Source organism: Tursiops truncatus, chromosome 8 (assembly GCF_011762595.2).
Source record: "Tursiops truncatus isolate mTurTru1 chromosome 8, mTurTru1.mat.Y, whole genome shotgun sequence".
In the NCBI taxonomy this organism is placed as follows: domain Eukaryota; kingdom Metazoa; phylum Chordata; class Mammalia; order Artiodactyla; family Delphinidae; genus Tursiops; species Tursiops truncatus.
In genome coordinates, this window is record NC_047041.1 from 85,392,913 (window position 1) to 85,419,325 (window position 26,413).

At 43.2% G+C, this 26,413-nt stretch overlaps 2 protein-coding genes across 5 annotated transcripts in view; one reads left to right on the forward strand and one right to left on the reverse strand.

Annotated features, from left to right (window-relative positions):
• Positions 1 to 1,469, reverse strand: part of PAMR1 (peptidase domain containing associated with muscle regeneration 1) — a 164,113-nt gene extending 162,644 nt beyond the window's left edge. Inside the window, exons 1-2 of one of the 4 annotated variants that reach the window (XM_019948262.3) lie at positions 1,329 to 1,469; positions 280 to 408 (exon numbers count right to left, since the gene is read on the reverse strand). The gene's annotated coding sequence lies outside the window, so the exon portion shown is untranslated. The remainder of the gene's footprint in view (positions 1 to 279; positions 409 to 1,328) is intronic. The other 3 variants (XM_019948261.3, XM_073808773.1, XM_019948276.3) reach the window with 3 other exon arrangements.
• On the forward strand, positions 415 to 3,336 carry FJX1 (four-jointed box kinase 1). The gene has a single exon (XM_019948277.3). It carries the CDS (start codon positions 1,075 to 1,077, stop codon positions 2,386 to 2,388), a length of 1,314 nt encoding a protein of 437 aa, XP_019803836.2. The 5' UTR covers positions 415 to 1,074; the 3' UTR covers positions 2,389 to 3,336.
• The last annotated feature ends 23,077 nt before the right edge of the window (positions 3,337 to 26,413 follow it).

Below are 26,413 nucleotides of genomic sequence, written 5' to 3' on the forward strand. Positions count from 1 at the left end.
TGCCTCAGTTTCCTCATGGGCAAAATAGTATCGTTTCGTAGAGAAATGGTCTCTAAGGCCCCCTCCTCCGCACAAGTCGGATCCTGAGTTGTAAGGCTCTCCTGGCAACCTGAACATCTCCCTGGAATGTGAGCTCCGTGAGCACGGGACCTCATCTGTGGATTTTAATGCTCTGTGACCAGAACCGAGGGGAGTTTGTTGAATGGAACCTGCCTAGGAGTTCTTGCACAGTGAGGCTGAATTCCCGGTGAGTTCCTCGGGAAAGGCGGAGCGACCAACCTCAAAGCGCACAGCCCTCGGTGACCAGTGTGGTGAGGGTGCTCGGGAAAGGAGGTGTCGGTTCAAAGTTGTTTGCTACAGATGGTTCTTCTAACCCGGCTGGAGTCACCTCCTCAGTGGCTCGGAGAGCTCCCCAGGGGTTTACAGAAGGCAGGGTGAATCACACCCACCGTCGGAAACGGAGAAGGCAAAGGGACCTGCCCCAATCCACCCCGGGCGGCGCCGGGAGTGTGCTGGGGGTTAGTCTGAACTTTGCTGGAGGCCAGAAGCCGCCCAGGCAAAGGGACTCCACGACCACTCCAACCCCCAAGAGAGCGAGCGGCGCGTCTCACCCACCCAGCGCGAATCCAGCTCTCTGCCGCCCGCTCCGACGCCCCCGCGCGGGCGCCGCCTGCCTGGCTTCCGGCTCCCTGCCCCTAAGTCCCCGAATGAGTGTGGGACCGCTTCTCCCGCTTGGAAGGAGCCATCGCCGCTTTAAAGGGAAGAGGAGGGGAAGGGGGCGGGGAGCGGCGGAGGAGGAGGGGGAGGGGGAATCCTCCATCGCTCCCACGTGGTCCGGGCGCCTGTGAATTGCGCCCGCCGGAGGGTCTCACAGCGAAATACAAAAGCAGCTGGGAAGCGGTAGCGAGGCGAGTTCTCAGTGCCGGGCAGAGCCCCGCACCGCCCCGCGGCAGCGATGGAGCTGAGGCGCCCGGAGCCCCGGAGCCAACGAGCTGCCGAGCCCGCGTCGCCGCCGGGACCCGGGCTCTTGGGCTCGGCTTGAAGCGGCGGCGGCACCGGCGCGGCCGGGGGAGCATGGGCAGGAGGATGCGGGGCGCCTCCGCCACCGCGGGGCTCTGGCTGCTGGCGCTGGGCTCGCTGCTGGCACTGTGGGGCGGGCTCCTGCCGCCGCGGACCGAGCTGCCCGCCTCCCGGCCGCCGGAAGACCGACTCCCGCGGCGCCCGGCCCGGAGCGGCGGCCGGGAGCCCGCGCCTCGCTTCCCTCTGCCCCCGCCCCTGGCGCGGGACGCCCGCGGCGGCTCCCTGAAAACTTTCCGAGCGCTGCTCACCTTGGCGGCGGGCGCAGATGGCCCGCCTGGGCAGCCCCCGGGTGAGCGCAGGCGACACGTGCCAACCGGACGGCCCTGGCCTGAGGAACGCGCCGCGGTGCACGGGGGCGTCTTCTGGAGCCGCGGCCTGGAGGAGCAGGTGCCCCGGGGCTTCTCGGAGGCCCAGGCGGCGTCTTGGCTGGAGGCGGCGCGCGGCGCCCGGGTGGTGGCTCTGGAGCGCGGGGGCTGCGGGCGCAGCTCCAACCGGCTGGCCCGCTTCGCCGACGGCACCCGCGCCTGCGTGCGCTATGGCATCAACCCCGAGCAGATACAGGGCGAGGCCCTATCCTACTACCTGGCGCGCTTGCTGGGCCTCCAGCACCACGTGCCGCCTCTGGCACTGGCCCGGGTGGAGGCTCGGGGCGCGCAGTGGGCTCAGGTGCAGGAGGAGCTTCGTGCCGCTCACTGGACCGAGGGCAGCGTGGTGAGCCTGACTCGCTGGCTGCCCAACCTCACGGACGTGGTGGTGCCCGCGCCCTGGCGCTCTGAGGATGGCCATCTCCGGCCCCTGCGCGCCACGGGGGGCGAGCTGGCCAACCGCAGCCGGGCGGAGCTGGTAGACCTGGTGCAATGGACCGACTTGATCCTCTTCGACTACCTGACGGCCAACTTTGACCGGCTTGTCAGCAATCTCTTCAGCCTGCAGTGGGACCCGCGGGTCATGCAGCGCGCCACGAGCAACCTGCACCGCGGCCCGGGCGGGGCGCTGGTCTTTCTGGACAACGAGGCGGGCTTGGTGCACGGCTACCGGGTGGCAGGCATGTGGGACAAGTATAACGAGCCGCTGCTGCAGTCAGTGTGCGTGTTCCGAGAGCGGACTGCGCGGCGTGTCCTGGAGCTGCACCGCGGCCAGGACGCGGCCGCCCGGCTGCTGCGCCTCTACCAGCACCACGAGCCTCGCTTCCCGGAGCTGGCCGCCCTCGCCGACCCCCACGCTCAGCTGCTGCAGCGCCGCCTCGACTTCCTCGCCAAGCACATTTTGCACTGTAAGGCTAAGTACGGCCGCCGACCGGGGGCTTAGCATCCCCCGGAGGAGAAGGAGAGAGAGAAAGAGAGAGAGAGAGAGACCCCTGGCTGGGGAATGGATGATGGGGGAAGGGCCGTCGCCTCAGCCACCGCCTGGGACCAGCCAGCCAACGCCCAGCCGGAGACCCGAGCGCGAAGGCGGCTAAAAACTTCAGCTTTACCCACCTGCCCCTTTCTCTCAGTCCCAAGCTGTGTCCTTTCAAAGTTCTGGGAGGACGAACTCACCGAGGCGAGAAGTGTAACATTTCCTCCACCCAGCCTATAAAAGGATTCTTCCCTGTGCCAGCACGGAGTTTGCATCCAAAGAAACTGGCTGCTGCCGGAGTTTGGCCCCCGGGTGGCCGTCTCTGTGGGAGATATATCCTATTTCTTGGCCCCCTCATTCCCCTTCCGAAAAAGGAAAACTTCTATTTGAGCCATTGAGCTAATTCTGCAGTTTCCTACCAAACGCAGCGCTGGTGGCCCCGGAGCAGGGCTATGACATTGGCTGGTGGAGCCCCCTTCCTGTGTTCTCCCTTTGTTCCGGCTTGGTGATGGTGAGATCACTGTTAAGAGCTAGGGAACCGCTCCCGATAGGACAAAGGGAGCAGGACCTGCAGAATGGAGGGAGTCCTGCAGACGCTGTCTGACTTGTTCCTTACAGCTTGTCATTTCAGCCTGAAGGCTACAAATGCAGGACCGGCTGTATGCATTGATTCAAATAATGAATTTCTTCTTCCTCCCCCTTCCCAACCGTTCATAATTTTGTCAATGATGATGTTCACCAGAAGGGAAAAAAAAAAGTTTCATGCACTTTACTTTGTTTTTATTTTAATTTTTTATTAAGAAAAACTTTTTTTATTTTGACAGAATTTGCCTTCTATGTGTATATATGTGCATAAAGTGTGGTGTAAATATACTAAACAAACTTATATTTCAATAAAAGGGAGTTTAAAATTTAGAATTTAATTCCTGTGGTTTTAACTGTTTGAGGTATCTGATGCCCTGCCTGGTTTTAGAATAAGCTCTAAGGTTTCTCCCTTGTGGATGTGCTTTTAAAACAAAGGACGCATGTATATCCCAGCTGTGACCATGGAACTTATAGAATTGAACAAAGACAAGAGCAGATTCCCTGTCCTCCTCACTCAAATGAACCCTCCTGCTGGAAATTTCAGAGTTCAGCATAGAACATGCGGGATGATGGAGAGAGACATGGACGGAAAGTATTCTATTTCCTGGCCAATAAAACTGTGATATAAAAGGATTTCACTGTAATTTAATCCTATATTAATCATTTGGAAAATATGATAGAACCAGATGTATAGACTGAAATATGATAAAAGCCTCCCCCCTTTAAACTTAACCGCTGTGGTCACGTGTTGCACCTGATTTTCAGCATTGCAAGTACCACGCATCACAATGCGTACAGATAAGCTGAGCACAAACTGCATACAGGTAGAGAAAGTCATAAATTAATTCTTCTCTTTAATCTCCCAGCATAAATTCCATTGCATCCAGGAGATCATAATCTCCAACATCTGGACTCATCCAGCTCTCGTAAGAGATTGTACTGTTCCCTGCCCCCCCAAGCACTAATTGCATGGTCCCCTCAGAGCAGCCATTGTGAAACCAGGAATGTGTGTAGTACTTTGTATATGGCATTTGGACCCTTCTTGGTGACTTCAAACAGGAAATGTCTTTGTATTTTCTTAAGCTTCTTTTTGACCCATAGGGGAGAGGAGAGGCAGTCAGTTTGTGTCTTTTTTTTTTTTTAATGACCCATTGGTGTTTTATCTTGGCATTTTATTTGATATGTGGGTCCAAATGATCTTGCCTGTTATCTTCTTTTTATTTAATGACCTTTAACTCAAAGCAACTTTTGGCTACTTTAATAGATTTTTATTTGACTTGCATTTGTAAACCTAGGGTTTTATAGACTCGTGATGGTATTAAATCTCTGGGTTTCCCTTCTCACTGTGCATTACAACACAGCATGTAATTTAACGATTTAATGCCATCCTTATGTTTCAGTGCCTCTGCTAAGCCAGCTCAAAAAAGGGTCCATAAAGTTTGTAGCGTAAGCCAAAGATTTTCGTGATACAGGGTAGTGATAACGGCAAATACATCTTTTTCAAGACATTGTTAATGTGAAACCTCTGATAGTTACCTCTTACAAAAAGAAACATTTTCCATTTCTGATGATTGATAACTATATGAGATTTCCTGCCCAAATCAGCAGAGGCTGCTCCAAGAAAAGGATAAATATTCAGCAATCTGCATGCTTACCCGACGTGTTCATGGAGGAAAACCATGGGCAGAGCTAGGTTAGAAGTTTCACAGATGCACAGGAAATATACCCTGACTCCCATATAACTTCTGCACTGGTAAATTCTGGGCCAGCTGCATTCTCCACATTCCTCCTAAACTTCAGTTTCAAGCCCAGACTTGACCACGGTTAACCCAGAGCAAGAAACGAAGCATAATTTAAATGGCACTTCTCAGATTCTTTAGTGAACCGTATCTGCCTGTTCGAGAAATAAGTTTAATTACATGGTGGAGTTGTTAAGGGAACCAAGACTTAATTACAGAGAAGAGGTTTTACCTGTTGCCATTCCTTGTGGATAATCGGTAGTCTGTGACATGGAAAGATCAATTAATGTTTTGCCATGGTCAGTGAATGCTGCTAGGACCAAATCATTTTTCAGATGAAGAAAAAGAAAAAGAACTTTCGGGCTGCAGCATGGTGTAAAAGAGTAAGAGGTTCTGCAGGCAGACTATATTCTGAATTCTGTCCCTCACCTGTTTACTTTCAGCAAGTCATTTATCTTAGTTCCCTCATTTATGAAATGGACATTCAGTCAGAGTATTGTGGGATGTAAATGTTAACATATAAAACATAAGGACACACATAGGTACTTTTAAAAAAAACCTCACTTCCTATTGCTCTAAAAAAAAAAAAAAATACTCCTGCCTTTCTTACACTTCAGTAAATTTCTACTAATTTTCATCATCAAAGCCAAATCTAAAAATGTCCAAGATGAGGTCCAGTTTTTGAAATTAGTAATAAACGAATTTTTAAGTGCTTGAGAACCCTATTCTAGCATATGATCCTATGCAAAGCACTGGATCATATGGCCAGGGGCAGAGGCTTGATCTCTATGTGGGCTCGAGTGGGTGGTTTCAGGACCCAAGCAGACCCCCTGTACCACAGGCAGCTATACTACAAATATATGAGGGTGATTTTTTTTAAAGTAGATGGATCATTGCAAATCCATCATCACTTCTGGAAAGCATCAAAAAGTGATGAATCTTTGCAAGAAGAACAAACCTCCTCCAATTTCCTTCTGCCATGAGAAAGTAGGCAGTTGACCTTTATTCCCTGGATTTGACTGTTGATTAATTCACTTTGTCAATGACATAGTTCTAAACTCTATTAAGAGTACTTGCCCTCCTGTCTTCGAATCAGGGAGAAAAACAAATTATTTTAACACCTCTCAACACTTCTCCACCTTCTGCCTACCACCGCAGCTAGGAGAGTCCTCTTAAGGCCTAGAGGTTGGTTATGTGGATTAAATGAGTAACTATTTGTAGCATTCTCAGAACAGTGCCTGGCACAGGGTAAATGCAATACAGAGTGTTGTTTATTCGTGGAATAGATCATTTTCTTCTCAAGTCAAAACCAGAGGCATTTTGGGTCCCAGGCAGTCTCCTCTTTCATAATCCTGCTGTGTCTCTGCAATCATAGAACACCTTCTACATGCTTCTATTTTGGCTCAGGAAAACCAGCCAGAGTGCATGAGTCTGGCAGGAATTACCTAAAGCCCACAGTTGTCAGCTGGTTGTCTCCTTTCTGAGATTGCCCTCTGTGTGAGTCGTCACATGCAGCCCCCTCTTTTTCACAGGGAGGCTGTGATTCTGTTTCTCATATGGCTCATCAGCTCCAGGGAGCAGTAAGCTGTGGAATTGTGCGCCTTCTGAGCTACCCAGTTGCCATGAATCCTCCAAGCCTGGGCACTGATCATTTGTCCCTCCACACATCTGACCCCTCCCACAGAGCCACTGATCCCTGTGGTGTAAGGTTGGCAGGAGTATTAAAGAAAGAGCGGGGACTCCGGTTGACCCAGAAGCACGGGAATTGCTCCAGAAAGAAATAGAATGTCAGCTTCCAAGGTGGATGGAAATCCCAGGGCAAGAGTTGACACCCACCTCCAAGCATACTTTAATCATTAGAGTCAAGTGGAAAGGATATTGCGAGTCAAGAGATTCAGGCTACTTCTGAGTCATGTGACTTGGGAAAGTCATTTCCCTCTCTGGCTCCAGGTGTCTTACCTGGAACAGGGGGTGTTTGATTAGACTGGTAAGTTTACTATTTTTGTCACCAGAACTCACAGTAAGACACACGCTTTACATTGTGACCCAGCATGCGCGCGCGTGTGCCCACGCACGCACGGGCGCGCACACACACATGCACACACACTCTACTCAACTGAAACAAGTTCCACAAAACTGTCTGTACAACACACTTTTATATTCAATTCAATTTTATTCTATTCCTCCTCTTCCTCTACTTCCCAATGCTAGTCGTGACCCTCTAAACTGATTTAATAACTCATCAGTGCGGCATAGTCTACACTATGCAAAATACTGGATTAGGTGATTGGTAAGCTCCTTTCCAGCTCTAAGATTCTAGGGAAATTCCATTTATAACCAGTTCACCACCTACTATAATTTTTTCCCCAAAGAGAATACAAGCAGATTTCAATTTTCTACACTCTTTAAAAACAAAAGACGGATGTATATTTCAAAACGTAATTGGAAGAACTGCTCAAAATCTCACCTAGGGTCGTTTTATGAACACCTTCGAGATCCCCTAAATGTGGGTGGGACATAACTTTCGGTCTGTTCTTGCCATGTGGGAGCAAATAGTGTTGTTGCGTGGCTTTGGAAGGAAAAAAAAAATTCTTTGCGTCTCTGCCTCAACGTGGCCCAAGGATGACTCAAGGGGACAGTTTCTTCTCTGTGTGTTCATAAAGATCAGATGTAGGAGTCATAATTTTTTAATGTGACTGTTTTACCAACTTCTCTTTCTGTGTCCTGCTGTGGTAGAAACTGCATTAATAAACTATGTCTCAATGCTGCCTAGCTGGAATTTTTTTCTCTGCAGGACTCCATCAAATATAGCTAAAGGAATCCTCATTTTATTTATCTATTCAACTTTCTTTCCATTCTGAATATGTTTTCTTGACACTTCTGAATTTTTTCCCTTAACGGTACCTTAATTTTTCTTAGGAGAATAGAGAACTGATTGTTCATTGAATAACAACAACAAAAAAAGAGCTCTTTTTTTTCCCTTTCTTTGATGCCATATGGTATCTTTTATGGCTCTAACAGTTATATTACACCCTATCCAGAAAAAACTAAATAGCTTATGGAACTGGCCTTTTTCCAGTATCAGCCCACAGATTTTACTTTGCTGAGAAATTGTGAGTTAATAATAGAGAAGTGTCACCTTTAATTTGATGGTCCTACATCATGCATTTGTCTCTGCCTGTTTACACCTTCCTCTTAGTAATTTTTTAAATGCTTGTTAAAGTCTTTGTCCCCATCTTACAAATGGCCTGAAGAAGCAAGGAGAGTAGGGAATGACCATAGCCATGATCTTTTTTTTTCTTTTTAGTTGTGATAAAATATACACATCACAAAATGTGCCATTCTAACCGTTGTTAAGTGTACAGTTCAGTGATACGAATGTGATGCAACCATACCACTATCTATTTCCAAAATTTTTTCATCAGTCCAAACAAGCTCTGTCATCATTAAGCCATATAACCCCATTAAGCCATATATCCCCATTCCTCCTTTGCCCCAGCCTCTGGTAACTTCTAATCTACTTTCTATCTCTATGAACTTGCCTAGTCTCAATATTTCATATAAATGGAATCATACAATATTTGTCCTTTTTTGTCTGTCTTCTTTCACTTACACAACTGTGATCCTCGTCCTGGAGGCAACATGATAGAATGTAAGCAGTATCATTTGGGAACTGGTAAAACTGGGTTTGGGTCTGATTTCCACCATTTAATACCCCTGGGTTTTCATACCAATTGATGAATTCCTCATTTTCCTCATCTGGAAAAACAATGGGAAGACTAGATGTTCTCTAGAATCCCTTTCAACTCTAGAAAAGTGCCATGTTTTTATGTACAGCAACCATGCAAATGAATTTCATCCCTAACTTCCAGTCTCTTTTCTCTACCTGAAGACTCAGTAACTTTTTCGATGTCTCCTTAAAAAGTTTCAGGTCATATGCTAGGTCATGTGGAGTCAAAGGCAAGCAAGATAGATAAGGTACCTGCCTTCAAGGAGCTTAGAGTTTAGTGGGGAAGATGGAAAATAATCTAGCAGAAACAAAATGTGATCAATGGTATAAAAGAGGAAAGTGCTATGGGGCCACACAGCAGACTTTGTAAACTGGTCTGAAGGTGGGGAAGTCAAAGAAGTCTTACAAGTTGCCCTTGTGTTTATCTTTGAATTTTAGGGAAGTCTCGAAGAAAAGGAAACTACAAAAAGAGGGATTCTCATAGTATTTCTGAAGATGTCCTGCTGACAAGACTGCAGGGAGGCTTGATCTGTATAGTTTGTCTTGGAAGGTTGAGGGAGTCCCATGATGGTGGTTTAAGCTTTTCTGCAACAGTGATGCCATCTTTCTGCAATATGACATGCATTTAAATATTAGTCATCCTGAGATTGTGTTCATGCAAAGGTAGAAATTCATATCATATGCTATAGAAGTTCATGTCATGGGGAAATTACTTCCTTTTTAAATTTAAATTTTATACAGCAGGTTCTTATTAGTCGTCAATTTTATACACATCAGTGTATACATGTCAATCCAAATCGCTCAATTCATCACACCACCACCACCACCACCCTGCCGCTTTCCCCGCTTGCTGTCCATATGTTTGTTCTCTACATCTGTGCCTCAATTTCTGCCCTGCAAACGAGTTCATCTGTACCATTTTTCTAGGTTCCACATATATACGTTAATATACGATATTTGTTTTTCTCTTTCTGACTTACTTCACTCTGTATAACAGTCTCTAGATCTGTCCATGTCTCAACAAATGACCCAATTTTGTTCCTTTTTATGGCTGAGTAATATTCCATTGTATATATGTACCACTTCTTCTTTATCCATTCGTCTGTCGGTGGGCATTTAGGTTGCTTCCATGTGCTGGCTATTGTAAATAGTGCTGCAATGAACATTGGGGTGCCTGTGTCTTTTTGAATTATGGTTTTCTCTGGGTATATGCCCAGTAGTGGGATTGCTGGATCATACGGTAATTCTATTTTCAGTTTTTTAAGGAACCTCCATACTGTTCTCCATAGTGGCTCTATCAATTTACACTCCCACCAACAGTGCAAGAGGGTTCCCTTTACTCCACACCCTCTCCAGCATTTGTTGTTTGTAGATTTTCTGATAATGCCCATTCTAACTGGTGTGAGGTGATACCTCATTGTAGTTCTGATTTGCATTTCTCTAATAATTAGTGATGCTGAGCAGCTTTTCATGTGCTTCTTGGCCATCTGTATGTCTTCTTTGGAGAAATGTCTATTTAGGTCTTCTGCCTATTTTTGCATTGGGTTGCTTCTTTTTTTGATATTGAGCTGCATGAGATTAATGGTATTTGATTAATACCATTTGCATTGAGCTGCATGAGATTAAAGGTATTTGGAGATTAATCCTTCATCCATTGATTCGTTTGCAAATATTTTCTCCCATTCTGAGGGGTGTCTTTTCGTCTTCTTTATGGTTTCCTTTGCTGTGCAAAAGCTTTGAAGTTTCATTAGGTCCCATTTGTTTATTTTTGTTTTTATTTCCATTACTCTAGGAGGTGGATCAAAAAAGATCTTGCTGTGATTTATGTCAAAGAGTGTTCTTCCTATGATTTCCTCTAAGAGTTTTATAGTGTCCGGTCTTACATTTAGGTCTCTAATCCATTTTGAGTTTATTTTTGTGTATGGTGTTAGAGACTGTTCTAATTTCATTCTTTTACATCCAGTTTTCCCAGCACGACTTAATGAAGAGACTGTCTTTTCTCCATTGTATATCCTTGCCTCCTTTGTCATACGTTAGTTGACCGTAGGTGCGTGGGTTTATTTCTGGGCTTTCTACCTTGTTCCATTGATCTATGTTTCTGTTTTTGTGCCAGTACCATACTGTCTTGATTATTGTAGCTTTATAGTATAGTCTGAAGTCAGGGAGTCTGATTCCTGCAGCTCCGTTTTTTATCCCCTCAAGACTGCTTTGGCTATTCAGGGTCATTGGGTCTCCATACAAATTTTAAGATTTTTTGTTCTACTTCCATAAAAAATGCCATTGGTAATTTTATAGGGATTGTATTGAATCTGTAGATTGCTTTGGGTAGTATAGTATTGACTCTTCCAATCTAAGAACATGGTATGTCTCTCCATCTGTTGGTATCATCTTTCATTTCTTTCGTCAGTGTCTTATGGTTTTCTGCATACAGGTCTTTTGTCTCCCTAGATAGGTATATTCCTAGATATTTTATTCTTTTTGTTGCAATGATAAATGGGAGTGTTTCCTTACTTTCTCTTTCAGATTTTTCATCATTAGTGTATAGGAATGCAAGAGATTTCTGTGCATTAATTTTGTATCCTGCAACTTTACCAAATTCATTCATTAGCTCTAGTAGTTTTCTGGTAGCATATTTAGGATTCTCTATGTATAGGATCATGTCATCTGCAAACAGTGACAGTTTTACTTCTTCTTTTCCAATTTATATTCCTTTTTTTTTTTTTCTCTGATTGCCATGGCTAGCACTTCCAAAACTATATCGAATAATAGTGGTGATAGTGGACAACCTTATCTTGTTCCTAATCTTAAAGGAAATGCTTTCTTTCAGTTTTTCACCATTGAGAATGATTGCTGTGGGTTTGTCGTATATAGTCTTTATTACGTTGAGGTACGTTCCCTCTATGCCCACTTTCTGGAAGGTTTTTATCATAAGTCGGTATTGAATTTTGTCAAAAGCTTTTTCTGCATCTATTGAGATGATCATATGGTTTTTATTCTTCAATTTGTTAATATGGTGTATCACATTGATTGATTTGTGTATATTGAAGAATCCTTGCATCCCTGGGATAAATCCCACTTGATCATGCTGTATGACCCTTTTAATATGTTGTTGGATTCTGTTTCCTAGTATTTTGTTGTGGATATTTGCATCTATATTCATCAGTGTTATTCGTCTGTAATTTTCTCTTTTTGTAGTATCTTTGTCTGGTTTTCATATCAGGGTGATGGTGGCCTCGTAGAATGAGTTTGGGAGTGTTCCTTCCTCTGCAATTTTTGGAAGAGTTTGAGAAGGATGGTTGTTAACTCTGCTCTAAATGTTTGATAGAATTCACCTGTGAAGCCATCTGGTCCTGGACTTTTGTTTGTTGGAAGATTTTGAATCACAGTTTCAATTTCATTACTTGTGATTGGTCTGTTCATATTTTCTATTTCTTCGTGGTTCAGTCTTGGAAGGTTATACCTTTCAAAGAATTTGTCCATTTCTTCCAAGTTGTCCATTTTATTGGCATAGAGTTGCTTGTAGTAGTCTCTTAGGATGCTTTGTATTTCTGCAGTGTCTGTTGTAACGTCTCCTTTTTCATTTCTAATTTTATTGATTTGAGTCCTCTCCCTCTTTTTCTTGATGAGTCTTGCTAATGGTTTATCAATTTTGTTTATCTTCTCAAAGAACCAGCTTTTAGTTTTATTGATCTTTGCTACTGTTTTCTTTGTTTCTATTTCATTTATTTCTGCTCTGATCTTTATGATTTCTTTCCTTCTGCTGACTCTGGGTTTTGTTTGCTCTTCTTTCTCTAGTTCCTTTAGGTGTAATGTTAGATTGTTTATTTGAGATTTTTCTTGTTTCTTGAGGTAGGCTTGTATAGTTATAAACTTCCCTCTTAGAACTGCTTTTGCTGCATCCCATAGGTTTTGGATTGTTGTGTTTTCATTGTCATTTGTGTCTAGGTATTTTTTGATTTCCTCTTTGATTTCTTCTGTGATCTTCTGGTTATTTAGTAATGTATTGTTTAGCCTCCATGTGTTTGTGTTTTTTACGGTTTTTTCCCTGTAATTCATTTCTAATCTCATAGCGTTGTGGTCAGAAAAGATGCTTGACATGATTTCAATATTCTCAAATTTACTGAGGCTTGATTTGTGACCCAAGATGTGATCTATCCTGGAGAATTTTCCATGAACAGTTAAGAAGAAAGTGTAATCTGCTGTTTTAGGATGGAATGTCCTATAAATATCAATTAAATCTATCTGGTCTATTGTGTCATTTAAAGCTTCTGTTTCCTTATTTATTTTCATTTTGGATGATCTGTCCATTGGTGTAAGTGAGGTGTTGTTAAAGTCCCCCACTATTATTGTGTTACTGTTGATTTCCTCTTTTATAGCTGTTAGCAGTTGCCTTATGTATTGAGGTGCTCCTATGTTGGGTGCATATATATTTATAATTCTTATGTCTTCTTCTTGGATTGATCCCTTGATCATTATGTAGTGTCTTTTCTTGTCTCTTGTAACATTCTTTATTTTAAAGTCTATTTTATCTGATATGAGTATTGCTACTCCAGCTTTCTTTTGGTTTTCATTTGCATGGAATATTTTTTCCATCCCCTCACTTTCAGTCTGAATGTGTCCGTAGGTCTGAAGTGGGTCTTTCACAGCAGCATATATATGGGTCTTGTTTTTATATCCATTCAGTAAGCCTGTGTCTTTTGGTTGGAGCATTTAATCCATTCACGTTTAAGGTAATTATCGATATGTATGTTCCTATTACCATTTTCTTAATTGTTTTGGGTTTGTTTTTGTAGGTCCTTTTCTTCTCTTGTGTTTCCCACTTAGAGAAGTTCCTTTAGCATTTGTTGTAGAGTTAGTTTGGTGGTGCTGAATTCTCTTAGCTTTTGCTTGTTTGTAAAGCTTTTGATTTCTCCATCGAATCTGAATGAGATCCTTGCTGGGTAGAGTAATCTTGGTTGTAGGTTCTTCCCTTTCATCACTTTAAGTATATCATGCCACTCCCTTATGGCTTGTAGAGTTTCTGCTGAGAAATCAGCTGTTAACCTTATGGGAGTTCCCTTGTATGTTATTTGTCATTTTTCCCTTGCTGCTTTTAATAATTTTTCTTTGTCTTTAATTTTTGCCGATTTGATTACTATGTGTCCCAGAGTGTTTCTCCTTGGGTTTATCCTACCTGGGACTCTCTGTGCTTCCTGGACTTGGGTGGCTTATTTCCTTTCCCATGTTAGGGAAGTTTTCCACTATAATCTCTTCAAATATTTTCTCGGGTCCTTTCTGTCTCTCTTCTCCTTCTGGGACCCCTATAATGCGAATGTTGTTGTGTTTAATGTTGTCCCAGAGGTCTCTTAGGCTGTCTTCATTTCTTTTCATTCTTTTTTCTTTATTCTGTTCCACAGCAGTGAATTCCACCATTCTGTCTTCCAGGTCACTTGTCCATTCTTTTGCCTCAGTTATTCTGCTACTGATTCCTTCTAGTGTATTTTTCATTTCAGTTATTGTATTGTTCATCTCTGTTTGTTTGTTCTTCAATTCTTCTATGTTTTTTTTAAACATTCTTGCATTTTCCCAGTCTTTGCCTCCATTCTTTCTCTGAGGTCCTGGATCATCTTCACTATCGTTATTCTGAATTCTTTTTCTGGAAGGTTGTCTATCTCCCCTTCATTTAGTTGTTTTTCTGGGGTTTTATCTTGTTCCTTCATCTGGTACATAGCCCTCTGCCTTTTCTTCTTGTCTCTCTTTCTGTGAATGTGGTTTTTGTTCCACAGGCTTCAGGATTGTAGTTCTTCTTGCTTCTTCTGTCTGCCCTCTCTGAAATTACTTCTGTCAATAATATTAATAACTCCTTTTTGCTGAACAAGTATTAACAAACAAGACTTTGTGTTAGGCATTTTGCAAGGTTACTATGGAATTAGCAATGATAACCCTGGATTGAATGTTTTCTTTACAGGTGTGGAATCTAAGACTCAAAGAGTAAACTTCCCACACGGCTTGAAGAGGTGGGGCCGTGGCTTGAAGGGAAATCTGTCTATTTCCAAAGAATAGGTTATACTTTTTCCTTTGGTCTTTCTTTCTTTTTTTATTCCTCTTTTTAAAATATTAGTATTTTCTAATTGGTTTCTTTTAAGATCTTCTCTTTGTCTTTGATGTCCTGTAATTTCATTATGATGTATTTGGATGTGGATTTATTTTTGTTCTTTTCTGATAGGAACATGGTGTGTTTTTTAAATGTAATGAGTTCTTTTTTTTCAGTCTAGAAAAATTCTCAGTCATTATCTCTCAATATTTATCTCTCACATATTTTATCTCTCTTAGGTTTTTTTCTGTTCTCTCCTTCTAGAAATATTATTGAGCATGTGTTAGACCATCTTCCATGCCCAAGTTGTTTTACATATGCCCCATCTCTCTCTCTTTTTTTTTTTTATAAGTTTATTTATTTGTGGCTGTGTTGAGTCTTCATTGCTGTGCGCAGGCTATCTCCAGTTGCGGCAAGTGGGGGCTACTCTTCATTGTGGTGCATGGGCTTCTCATTGTGGTGGCTTCTCTTGTTGCAGAGCATGGGCTCTAAGAGCACAAGCTTCAGTAGTTGCAGCATGTGGGCTGAGTAGTTGTGGCGCATGGGTTTAGTTGCTCTGCAGCATGTGGGATCTTCCTGGCCCAGGGCTCAAAGCCATGTCCCCTGCATTGGCAGGCGGATTGTTAACCACTGCACCACCAGGGAAATCCCTACATATGCTCCATCTCTTAATCTTTCTATGCTGCCCTCTGGGTAATTCCCTCAGATCTATCTTCTAGTTCATGAATTCTCTCTCCAACCATGTCCAGACCACTATTTTATTCATTTCTGAAGGTTTTTTTTTTTGTCTTTTTAAATTCAATTACTTTATTTTTATTTCCAAAAATCCTATTTGGTTCTTTTTTTTTTTTTTTTTTACCTTTCCTTCTTAGAGCAATTTTAGGTTCACAGCAAAATTGAGCAGATGGTACAGAGATTTCCCAAATACCCCCTGCCCGACATATTCATAGCCTCCCCATCATCAACATTTCCAAATCAGAGTTTCCAACCAGAGTGGTCCATTTGTTACAAATGATGAATCCACATTAACACATCAGCATCACCCACAGTCCATGTTTACATTAAGGCTCATTGTACATTCTATGGATTTGAACAAATATATAATGAAATGTATCCACCATTATGGTATCATACAGAGTAGTATCAGTGTCATTCATCAGTATCATTTAAGACAGTATCCTAAAAATCCTCTGTATTCCACCTACTCATTCCTCCTTCCCCCTAACCCCTGGCAACCACTGATCATTTTAATGTCTCCACAGTTTTGCCTATTCCAGAATGTCATATAGATGGAATCATATAGTATGTAGCCTCTTCAGGTTAACTTCTTTCCCTTAGTAATATGCATTTAAGTTTCCTCCATGTATTTTCATGGCTTGATAGCTCATTTCTTTTTAGTGCTGAATAACATTCCATTGCCTGAATGTACAACAGTTTATTTATCCATTCACCTACTGAGGAATATCTTGGTTACTTCCACGTTTTGGCAATTACAAATAAAGCTGTGGTGTGCATCCATGTGCAGGATTTTTTGTGGACATAAGTTTTCAGCTCTTTTGGTTAAATACCAAGAAGTGTAATTGCTGGGCCTTATGGTAAAAGTATGTTTAATTTTGTAAGAAACTGCCAATCTCTCTTCCGAAGTAGTACTTGGTTCTTTTTCAAAACTTCCAAGTCATTTTTAAAATATTTTCTTTTCTCACATTTTCAAGATGTATTCAGTCATTTAATATATTCAACCATTTAAAAGTATACATCTGATTACTCTAGTATTTGGAATTCTGGGATAGTTTAATCCTACCGTTTGTGTGTCTCCTGACTTCTACACATATAGGGTTGCAAAGTAAAATACAGAACATCCAATTAACTTTAAATTTTAGGTAAACAATGAATAAGTTTTTAGTATTAGTAAACTTCAGTTTTAGTATAAGTTTTTAGTATGTTGCAAGCAATATTTGGAATATGCTTATATTAAAAATTATTTGTTTATCTGAAATTCAAAGTTACTTAGATTTCTTGTTTTGTTTTATTTCCCTAAATCTGGCAATCTGACTCACAGAAGCTTTGTATTTTGTAATTCTGGATTGTAAACTCATGTTCTTCTAGGCTTTTATCTGCGACACTCACATTTTGTTTGGGTTGAAGACGTGTCCTCCCTAAGAAGTTTTTTGGGGGTTTTTTTGGTTTTTTTTTCCTTTTTTTTGCGGTACACGGGCCCTTCACTGCTGTGGCCTCCCCTGTTGCGGAGCACAGTCTCTGGACGCGCAGGCTCAGTGGCCATGGCTCACGGGCCCAGCCACTCTGGGGCATGTGGGATCTTCCCAGACCAGGGCACGAACCCGTGTCCCCTGCATTGGCAGGCGGACTCCCAACCACCGCGCCACCAGGGAACCCTCCCAGGAAGTTTTTATTTCCTTGTGTCAGGCATCCCAGGGTTAGAGGCAAAACTAGCTCACTTTTATATTAATTATTTTGCCTGGGAGTCGAGGTCCTAGAAGGTAGTGTAAATTTAAGTACTAAACGTGTATGATGACAGGAGGAGTCTTCCCAGGCTGGTTATTTTCCCCAACCAGAGTTCAGGCTAAAATCCCCACTCACATCTCCCTTTGCTGGAAGAATAGAGTTTTCCTTTGAGGGTCTTAGCTTTGTGAAGGTCTTAGAAAGATCCAAATACACAACCACCATCCCCAAGCTGGGGCATATTAAACCTAAATTGTTTGATTACAAAGATCAGACACACACACACACACACACACACACACACACACACACACACACACACACACACACACACACACACACACACACACCATCAGAGCAGCCCGAATTTCAGTTCACACCTATCACTCTGATTTTCATTCTCTCTTTGTTTTGGACCCCTGGGAATTTTCTGTACATTTTTATGAGCTCAGGTATGCATTTAAGAAGATGTTTGTTATATTTTGTAAAACATTTACAGGTGTCTTATCAAGGGAAGGTTTTTAGGTCATGTAGTTTGCCTTATTGCTGGAAACAAAGTCCACCTGAGCTCTTTCTAAACACTGCTATCAAATCCTGCTTGCAATAAGCTGGCCCTTACTTAAGGATTAGATGTCCTATTTGGTTATTCAGAGAGATTTCCCCACAGTGGAGACATTTACTTTAATAGGATTTGACCTGAAATAATCCATGAAATAAGTGACCCAGGAGTCAATAACAAATTCTGTTCTGTTTGCCACAGCAAGTTTGAGATATAAGCCAGGAAAATGATTAAAAGGGAAGAAGAAAGGAAAAGATTGGGAACAAGAGGAAAGGGGAGTGAGGAGGGATTGTTAAAAAAGAATAACATGTGGTAGAGTGTCAAAGGGCAGCCCTTGCCTCTGGAACATCGATCCCTCAGATTGACCTTCAATCAACATCAGAGCCAGCAAAAGTGATGTCACATTGCAGGCAAAAGAGCTAGTGGCTCAGCACGTTACATTTAGGGTTAAAGAAAGGTCAAGTATCTTCAGGGAAAATTACTTTCCATCTATAGTCAGCTTCCTGCCACCACCACAGCTCCCAAATATGCAAAATCCAGCCATCACCAGTGAAGACCAGAATCTACCAACCTTGTGAAGAAAACAAAGCCTTTGCCAACACACGTGAATCTCAACCTTGCATTTCCAGGGACGGTGCATTTGGCTTCACCGTTTAGTGAACCCATCTCTAATGAGCTATTAGCAACATCCAAAATGCTAATGAATGAAGAGGTTATGCATCTTTGACTTCTCAAGGCATCAAGCTAATAAAAAAGATGTCCAAAAAAGTTGCTGTGTGGCTCCCTTCTCCTCCACCTCTTTGCAGCTGAGACCATCCAAACTCTCCCTATAATATAACAGTCATGACCCAACTCCACATTAAATGTGTGTCTCTTCCAATGCTGTGATCCTGGGTGCATGACTCATACATATGAATTATTGTCATGCCTCTAGATTTAGCAACTCAGAAGTTGGTGCTTCATGTGAAATCCCTGTTGGGTTATTTTCAAGTGATTACTCATGGCCCAGATATGTGCAGTATATATCAGTACAGTTATGTTGGTTATTAGACTATTGAAATACTTCTAGCTAGGTTGATAAATGCCTACAGCCAGGAGTTCCCAGAGTGCTTCTCCTACTTGCCCAAGCACCCAGCCCTTCTCCTGAACAACCCCACACACCTTCCCATGATCCAGCCGCTAACAGGTTGACACCCGGAACAGCGGGGAGTCTCTTGGACCAGTGCTCCAACACTAAGACCAATAGTAAGTTCTGATTGCTCCTTATGTGATTTGAATATCATCCCCTGGGTATAAGGTATAATGGTACAAATTCCTAAAACAGTAGAGTTGTCATTCTAGGCCCTATCTTTGGTTCCCCTGCTTTATTCAAAGCTTTCATCTATTTGGCAAGCAGACAATGGGCATCTATTTATTCCACAAATATTTCTTGGCTGCTTACTTTGGGTCAGGCAGTATTAGATGGTGGGGACAGGTCAGTAAACTAGAGAGACATGGTTTCTGATCTTCTGGAGTGTAGGGTCTGGAAGAGGAGACAGACATTAAGCAAATCATTACTGTAATAAATGAGCTGACAGCAAAATACATGGTCCTATGAGAGTGTTAATAGGGAACAACCTCACATCAGAGGTTGAGGGATGTGGCATTTAAACAGAGACCAGAGCAATGAGTGGAAGTCAGCCAGCATTAGAGGGGAAAAGAGGGAGCAGAGGGCATTTTAATCAGAAGGAATTGCATGTTTGAGACCCTGAGAAAAGGAGCTTGAAAGGAAAGAAGGTCCGTGTAATTGGAGAGAGGGGTCCCAGAAAGAGAATTGCAGGATCTGAGACTGTGCAGGTAGGTAGGCACCTGCTGAGTGCCAGGCACCAAGGACAGGAGAGGCGCAGCATGGCATTTGTCCCTTAGCCATATTCTCTAGCATGGTGGCAAAAGGCTGGATTCTAGAGGGAGATGTTCTTGGTTCCAATACAGGCTCCTCTAGTTTTTGGCTCTATAACCTTGGGCAGTTACTTATACTCTTTGACCTTTAGTCTCCTCATCTGAAAATAGGGATAATAAGACCTACCTTTTGTTACCAAACCAGACTTGGGTCTGCTTGCCTGAGTGTAGTAAAGCCAATCTACTGACACCGGGTTATGGTGAAGGAAAGTACAGCGTTTATTGCAGGGCACCAAGCAAGGAGTCCAGGAAGCTAGTGCCTAAAAGGCCCAAATTCCCCAAAGGCTTTCAAGGAAACGTTTATAAAGACAGGGTGATGGAGGGAGGTTGTGGGGTGTGTGATCAGCTTGTGGAAATTCTTCTGATTGGTTGGTGATGAGGTAATCAGGAGTCAACATCATAAACCTTCTGGTTCCAACCAGAAGGGGGTCTACATGCTTGTGGGCAGCATACTGTTAACTTCTTCCACCTCGTGGGGGTTTCAGTATCTGCAAAACAGCTCAAAGGACATGGCTCAGAATATCATCTATAGCCCTTGAGGAGGAACTAAATGTCCTTGACTTTGATGGCTAACCTATTATTATTTTGTCTTGCTTGACTGTTTTCCTTTCTTTGTGCATTTTCTCACTTCTCAGGTTAAATTTATTCTTTGAACTCAGGGAAGGCCTAGGAGGCCAAAGTTTTTCTACAGATAAGACACAGGTGGAAGACATGGTAGGGGTGGGGGTCTGTTCCCGGAAGGCCCCATGGGGTCCTGCTTAGTTACACTTTCATGAGTTAATATACGTAAAGCACTTAGAAAAACACCTAGCACATAGTAAGGAAACAGGAAATATCAGGAACTGACCACTAGGACACAAGAAAGAAGTAAAGGCACAGACAGATTAAGTGACTCCTTTTCTACTCATTTCTACCCAATTCAAAGGTGGTTCTGTGGTAAAATATTCTGTGTTTAATCATCCCCTTAAAGACACCCAGTGTTGTCTGTGTTATTATCACATCAATAGTTCACAAGAAGCTTACTCACTGACCCCCTTCCCATGACCCACTCTATCCAAAGCAGGTTCCATATGTATTTGGGGGTTCATTACTGATTCTTTCCTGAATACATCTCTCAGCATATTCCTCAAAAAAAAGCCACAGAAACCTGGTGATAGAAGGAGATCACCCAGAGTCAAAGAAATAAGGTCATCATCTACAGAGCTGTTAAAAAAAAAAAAGAACGAACCAAAGAGATTAAAACCACCTGAAATTGATCACCATGAGAAATGGAAGGAAAAAGAAATTCAAACTAGAAAAGGCACAGCAAGACCCAGCAGTACTTCTCACAGGTTTACAAAAGACTTTCCCCAGTGCTTAGTTGGTGCCCATAGAAATGCACAGGGACCTGGGAGGAAACAAATCATCCCAGGATGCCATGGCAAGATTACAGATCCCTGGGGATTCTGTGGAGCTGTCATCAAAGCCATCATCGTGTTAATCACCCTGGGCAGGAATGAGAGAAATTGGAGGTGAAAAGGGCCTATTAAATTCTTGGGTCTTTCCCCAGAGAATGCCACATGGAGATCACTCTGTGAAATGCACTCTCATGAACTCAGTAACCTTTGGGATTATCCAAGCTAAAGGCAGGAAGCTCTTCCCTTGAGGTTATTATTTTCTTCAGTCTGGTGGGCCTGGGGATTTTTCACTCATCTCTGCTGTTCCCACGTCCTGTGAAAGACCATGCACATGAAGTTCAGTTGGCCTGACCATCCGCTTTGCAGAAAAGGACCACAAAACATTTCCCACCGGGAGGACTGAGAAGATAGAGTGAACACTTGTCATGGTTGTGGCCACCCAGCATCCATTTCTTCAAGAGCATCTGGTTTACTCTGAGAAGTTACCCAGTTGTGGGTAATTTTGCTGAGTCTTAAATTTAGATGCCCGCATACAGCCAACAAGTGGGTATGTGATCTAAACTCAGTCCACTGCATTCTCCCTCTTAAGACTTTGCTTCTTAAGCAAGAAAAAAATAAAAAGCTTAAAGCCTATTTCTTCAAGCTGGTGAGATAGTCGAGTGGTTCCTGCTACCAGAACTTTCTGCAGCTGCCTGGGACCTGTCTCTTCCAAGCCAAGCTGTCTCTTCCTTAGGTTTACCAGAGTTTGTTTCTGTTGATCACAATTAAAGATCCCAAGAATATTCAAAAAGTAGGGGGAGTAGAAATAATGTCTGGAAAGATTCTCTGACAACAGATATCTCACCTAAAGCTATCTCACCTAAAGATATCTCACAGGGCTAGATAGGAGTGAAGACTGCAGGGTCAGGTGAAGAAAGGTATCTGCCTCTCCCCATCAGGTTGATTGCATAGTGTGGCCTTCAACCTGCCTGGTCTCCTTGTTCTGACCTGGCCGTGGAGCTGTGGAAAGGCAGGCGTAGTGGCACTGTGGGTTTCCCTGTACCCAGCAGTGTGTTGGTAAATGTTTAACATTTGGATTTGGGTAGAGAGGTTGATTTGTAATGTTTGCCAATTTCCATGGTGTAAATACTCCCACCATGGCCAATCTCAAGCTACCAATGTGCTGTCACTGAAAACAGGGTTGGGGAGAGACAAGAACTATCAGCTCTCCTAAGTCCGTGTGGGACAGTTCCACCTCTACTCCTCTAACTGTGGCAGCTGCATAGGAAAGCTTCCGGGTAAAAATAATGGCTAGTGTTTATTAAACACTGTACCTTGTGTGGGGTATCGCTCTAAGCATTTCACGTGTATCAACTCATTTAATCTAATAATGACCTCTAGGGTAGGTACGAGTCTCATGCCCATTTTACAGATAAGGAAACGGAAATACAAAGAGAATAAGAAATTGTTCAAAATCATAAGGCTTGGAAGTTGTTGTGCCATGTCTTGATCCCTGATAATTTACTCCAGAGATGTCTCACTTAACCACTCTGCTAACAAACAGAATCAGATTAGGAAAGGCTTCTGCCTTCTAGAGTATGGCCTCAGACTTAACATCCCAGCAGAAATGGCAGTGACAAACTCAACAGAGTTTTTTCTCTGAGTCCAGATTTTATTTTCTGTATGTACAGTCTGATTATTTATGCCCCATCTCCCATCAAAAGGATGGAGGGCAGCTTGAAATAGTAATAGCTGACAGTTATGAGGACCTACTATGGACTATTTACTTATCCTACATTTTATCTCATCTTCACAATAATCCTTTAGAGATAGGAGTTATTCTACCCACTTTGCAGATAAGGAAACTAAAGCTCAATTAAAGTTGATCTATTAGGGATTCCCTGGTGGCGCAGTGGTTGAGAGTCCGCCTGCCGATGCAGGGGACGCGGGTTTGTGCCCCGGTCCGGGAAAATCCCACATGCCGCGGAGTGGCTGGGCCCGTGAGCCATGGCCGCTGAGCCTGCGCGTCCGGAGCCTGTGCTCCGCAGTGGGAGAGGCCACAACAGTGAGAGGCCTGCATACCGCAAAAAAATAAATAAATAAAAAAATAAAGTTGATCTACTAAAGCTCATTTAAAGTTGATCTACCAAAGCCCACATCAGTAACGTGGGCAAAGCAAAGCAGATTTTTAAAAATTCTCTTCATTTCATTGATGAGGAAACAGGCACGGAGAGGTGCAGTAACTTTTTCCACGTGACATGATTCGTGCAGATGCAAACCCCCGTCCACCGCTGCCAAAGCCCATGTTTATCACACCATTCCAGTGACTTCTTCTATTGAGCAACCCCCCTGACAACGCAGCCAGAAGTGATTTTCCTAGAAAGCCCTGTCTGGGTGACTTAGGAAGGCGACTCTGCCAGGTGCCCGCTGAAAGACCAACTGCTATTTCACGGCTCAAAGCACTCCCTCCTAACCTCCTGCCATTTGCACTGAGTCAACACTTTTCCCTCTGAAAAGCTCGTCTCTCTGCTAAGATCAGCAACAGGTTAAAAGCAACATCAAAAGAATAATGAGGGCTTCCCTGGTGGCGCAGTGGTTGAGAGTCCACCTGCCGATGCAGGGGACACGGGTTCGTGCCCCGGTCCGGGAAGATCCCACATGCCCCAGAGCGGCTGGGCCCGTGAGCCATGGCCGCTGAGCCTGCGCGTCCGGAGCCTGTGCTCCGCAATGGGAGAGGCCACAACAGTGAGAGGCCCGTGTACCGCGCAAAAAAAAAAAAAAAAAAAGAATAATGAGTTTGGTTTCCGGTGACTTCTGATCTTCTCCTGGAACTTACCTATGGGCACTGGGCTGGATGGGGAGGGGCATCCCCAGAGTGCAGGATTCTCGTGTGTGACGCTAGCGCTGGCTTTTCTGGATATATCTAAGACCCAGCCTGACTGCCGTGACAGGTGTAATATGGATGAGGTGCTCCCATTATTGGTGATAATGAGATTTTTCAGTGTCTGTCAGGTTACGAAACAATTGATGTCATCAAGTGACTGGCAGCTTCTCAGCTAGCTTACTGCTCGGAGGCAGGGCTGCTGAAATGTGGGCTGCTTTGAGTAAGTGCCTGATGCTGGTTCCGGAAGGGTTAACATGTCCCAGTGTGGCTGCCTTAGGTCTTCCAGGTGAGGGAGGAGGGGGTGGGGTGGAGGAGAGCCCTGTGTCACATTCAGACACATGTCCATAGCAAAACAGTTCTGGTTTGCATACTAATATCTTTGGGATTACTTTTTCCTGCTCTGGCAATCTGTCACCTGTAACAGGAGGAGAGGCAGGCAACAGAGAGCCTAAAAGACCGAGCAGCATGCCCTTGTGTTTATGGAGTTGCCTTGTGGGTCTTTGAACTAATTTAGGGGCTGATGGTGGAGCCGTCCTGCAGGCACACCTGAGAATCCCCCAAGGTACATCTCAACACCTCTTCTGCTCCAAATAATAAATACAAAAGATACCCAGCCTCAAAAAATCAAGCATAAAATTATCATGTGATCCAGCAATCTCACTTCTGGGTATATACCCCCCAAAACTGAAAGCAGGGACTCAGATATTTGCACACCTATCGACAGATAACTGGATAAAGCAACTGTGACATATACACAACACAGAAAAATACTTAGCCTTAAAAAGGAAGTTCTGACACATGCCACAATGTGAACGAAACTTGAAGACATTATGCCAAGTTTATAAAAGAAGTCAGACATACAAATATACATATTTTGTGATTCCTTTTTTGTGAGGTACCTAAAATAATCAAATTCAAGGAGACAGAAAGTAGAATGGTGGTTGCCAGGGGCTGGAGGGATGGAGAAATGGGGAGTTTTTGTTTAATGGGTAAAGGAGTTTCAGTTGGGAAAGATGAAAACATGTATACACTTATGGCACAACAGTGGAAATGTACTTAATGCCACTGCACTGTACACTTAAAACGGTTAAAACGGAAAATTTTATGTTGTGTCTACTTTACCACATATTTAAAAGGAAAGACACTCGGCACACTGCATGTATTGATAGAGTACCTACAGAGCTTGGAATTCATTGCCGTAATCTGTAAAGTGTCCTACAAATGTTAGCTAAACGTGCACACTTGCCTTACCTTACTCCTTCTTCAGGGAAGTATCATCAGCTTCTTTTGACAGAGGAGGAAACTGAAGTTCAGAGGGGTAAAAACTCAGTTGCCCAGGTTCCACTGTAGTGATGGAGGGCTTAAACTTTGATCTGCCTGTCACCAAATGCAGCACAATTTACATACTGCAAAATGCCTGAAAAAAATCCCACTCTTTCAGGGTGATCATATGCCAGTCAGATGAAGCTGAACTTACCTGCTCTCTGAAACAGGGGAGACCCAAACTGAGAAATACTTTAGAATTCATCAGTAAGAAAAGTCTAACTTTTAATTCATAGAACTGAAATATATACATGCTCTGATAACAGCTAAGTGGAGAGAGACCTGAAGAATTTCCCTAATAAAGGTGCAACTATCTGTCATGTGCGGCTGTGGTTGGCTTATAGAAATAGTTTCACAGGATTCAAAGCATTCTCCTGTAATCAAGAGAGTCATGCCTGAACTGCACTGGTAATAACCACAAACCACTGGTTATTTTTCTAAACCCAGTTGGAATAACTTACTTACGCCTGGCCAGGTCTCTCTCTTGGTTTGAAATGGTTATGATGTGTCATTCTCAGTATGTTTTTCTTATAGTTTTGAAAGTCTTGCGGATGTATGCTTTACCAAGGTATTTATGCCCCCCTCCAAATATTTATATTAGAAAGTACCTTATAGTCTGAACCATAAAGTATAGCACAGTGATTAAGATCATGGACTCTGGGGTCCTACTGCCAGGGCACGACTCCTGGCTCTACCACTTCCTGCTTATGTGACCTTGACCTTGGGCAAATTATTTTGCTTCTTTGTGCCTCAGTTTCTTCATCTGTGATATGGGGATAATAATAGTACATACTGCATTGGATTATTCATGAGATTTAATTTCTCTGATTACAATGACGCATCTCATTTCCAAAATTCCAGTGATATAGAAAAGGTTCTAAGATCATTTATCTTCAGAAGTGCCCCGATGACTATTTCAGGAGAGGAAGAGGCAGGGACTGGGAGGGGAGGAAATGTGGCTTTGAACCAAGTATAAGCATCATACGTTCTCCTCTGGTACCAGTTACTGTGATAAATTGAAGGTGACAAGTTATTTTATGACATAAATGCAAATCAGCATTCACTTCACTATTTTCCAATGCCCTGTCACTTTAATGGCCCTCATAAGTTTGCTTCACTTGCAGTAAGTATTGGTATGTTCACAATCAGCCAGAGAATTTATTTTTAGGTGGGGAGTGCAAAGAACTGAGCCCACCAGCTGACTTAGAAAAACGATCACATTCCCATCCACAAATTATTCACAAAGCTAGTTAGCATTTTAGCCTTTGATGGTGAAATAACACAATAAATAGAGATTTGTCAAAAGGGCTCATTTCCACCTGCCAGAC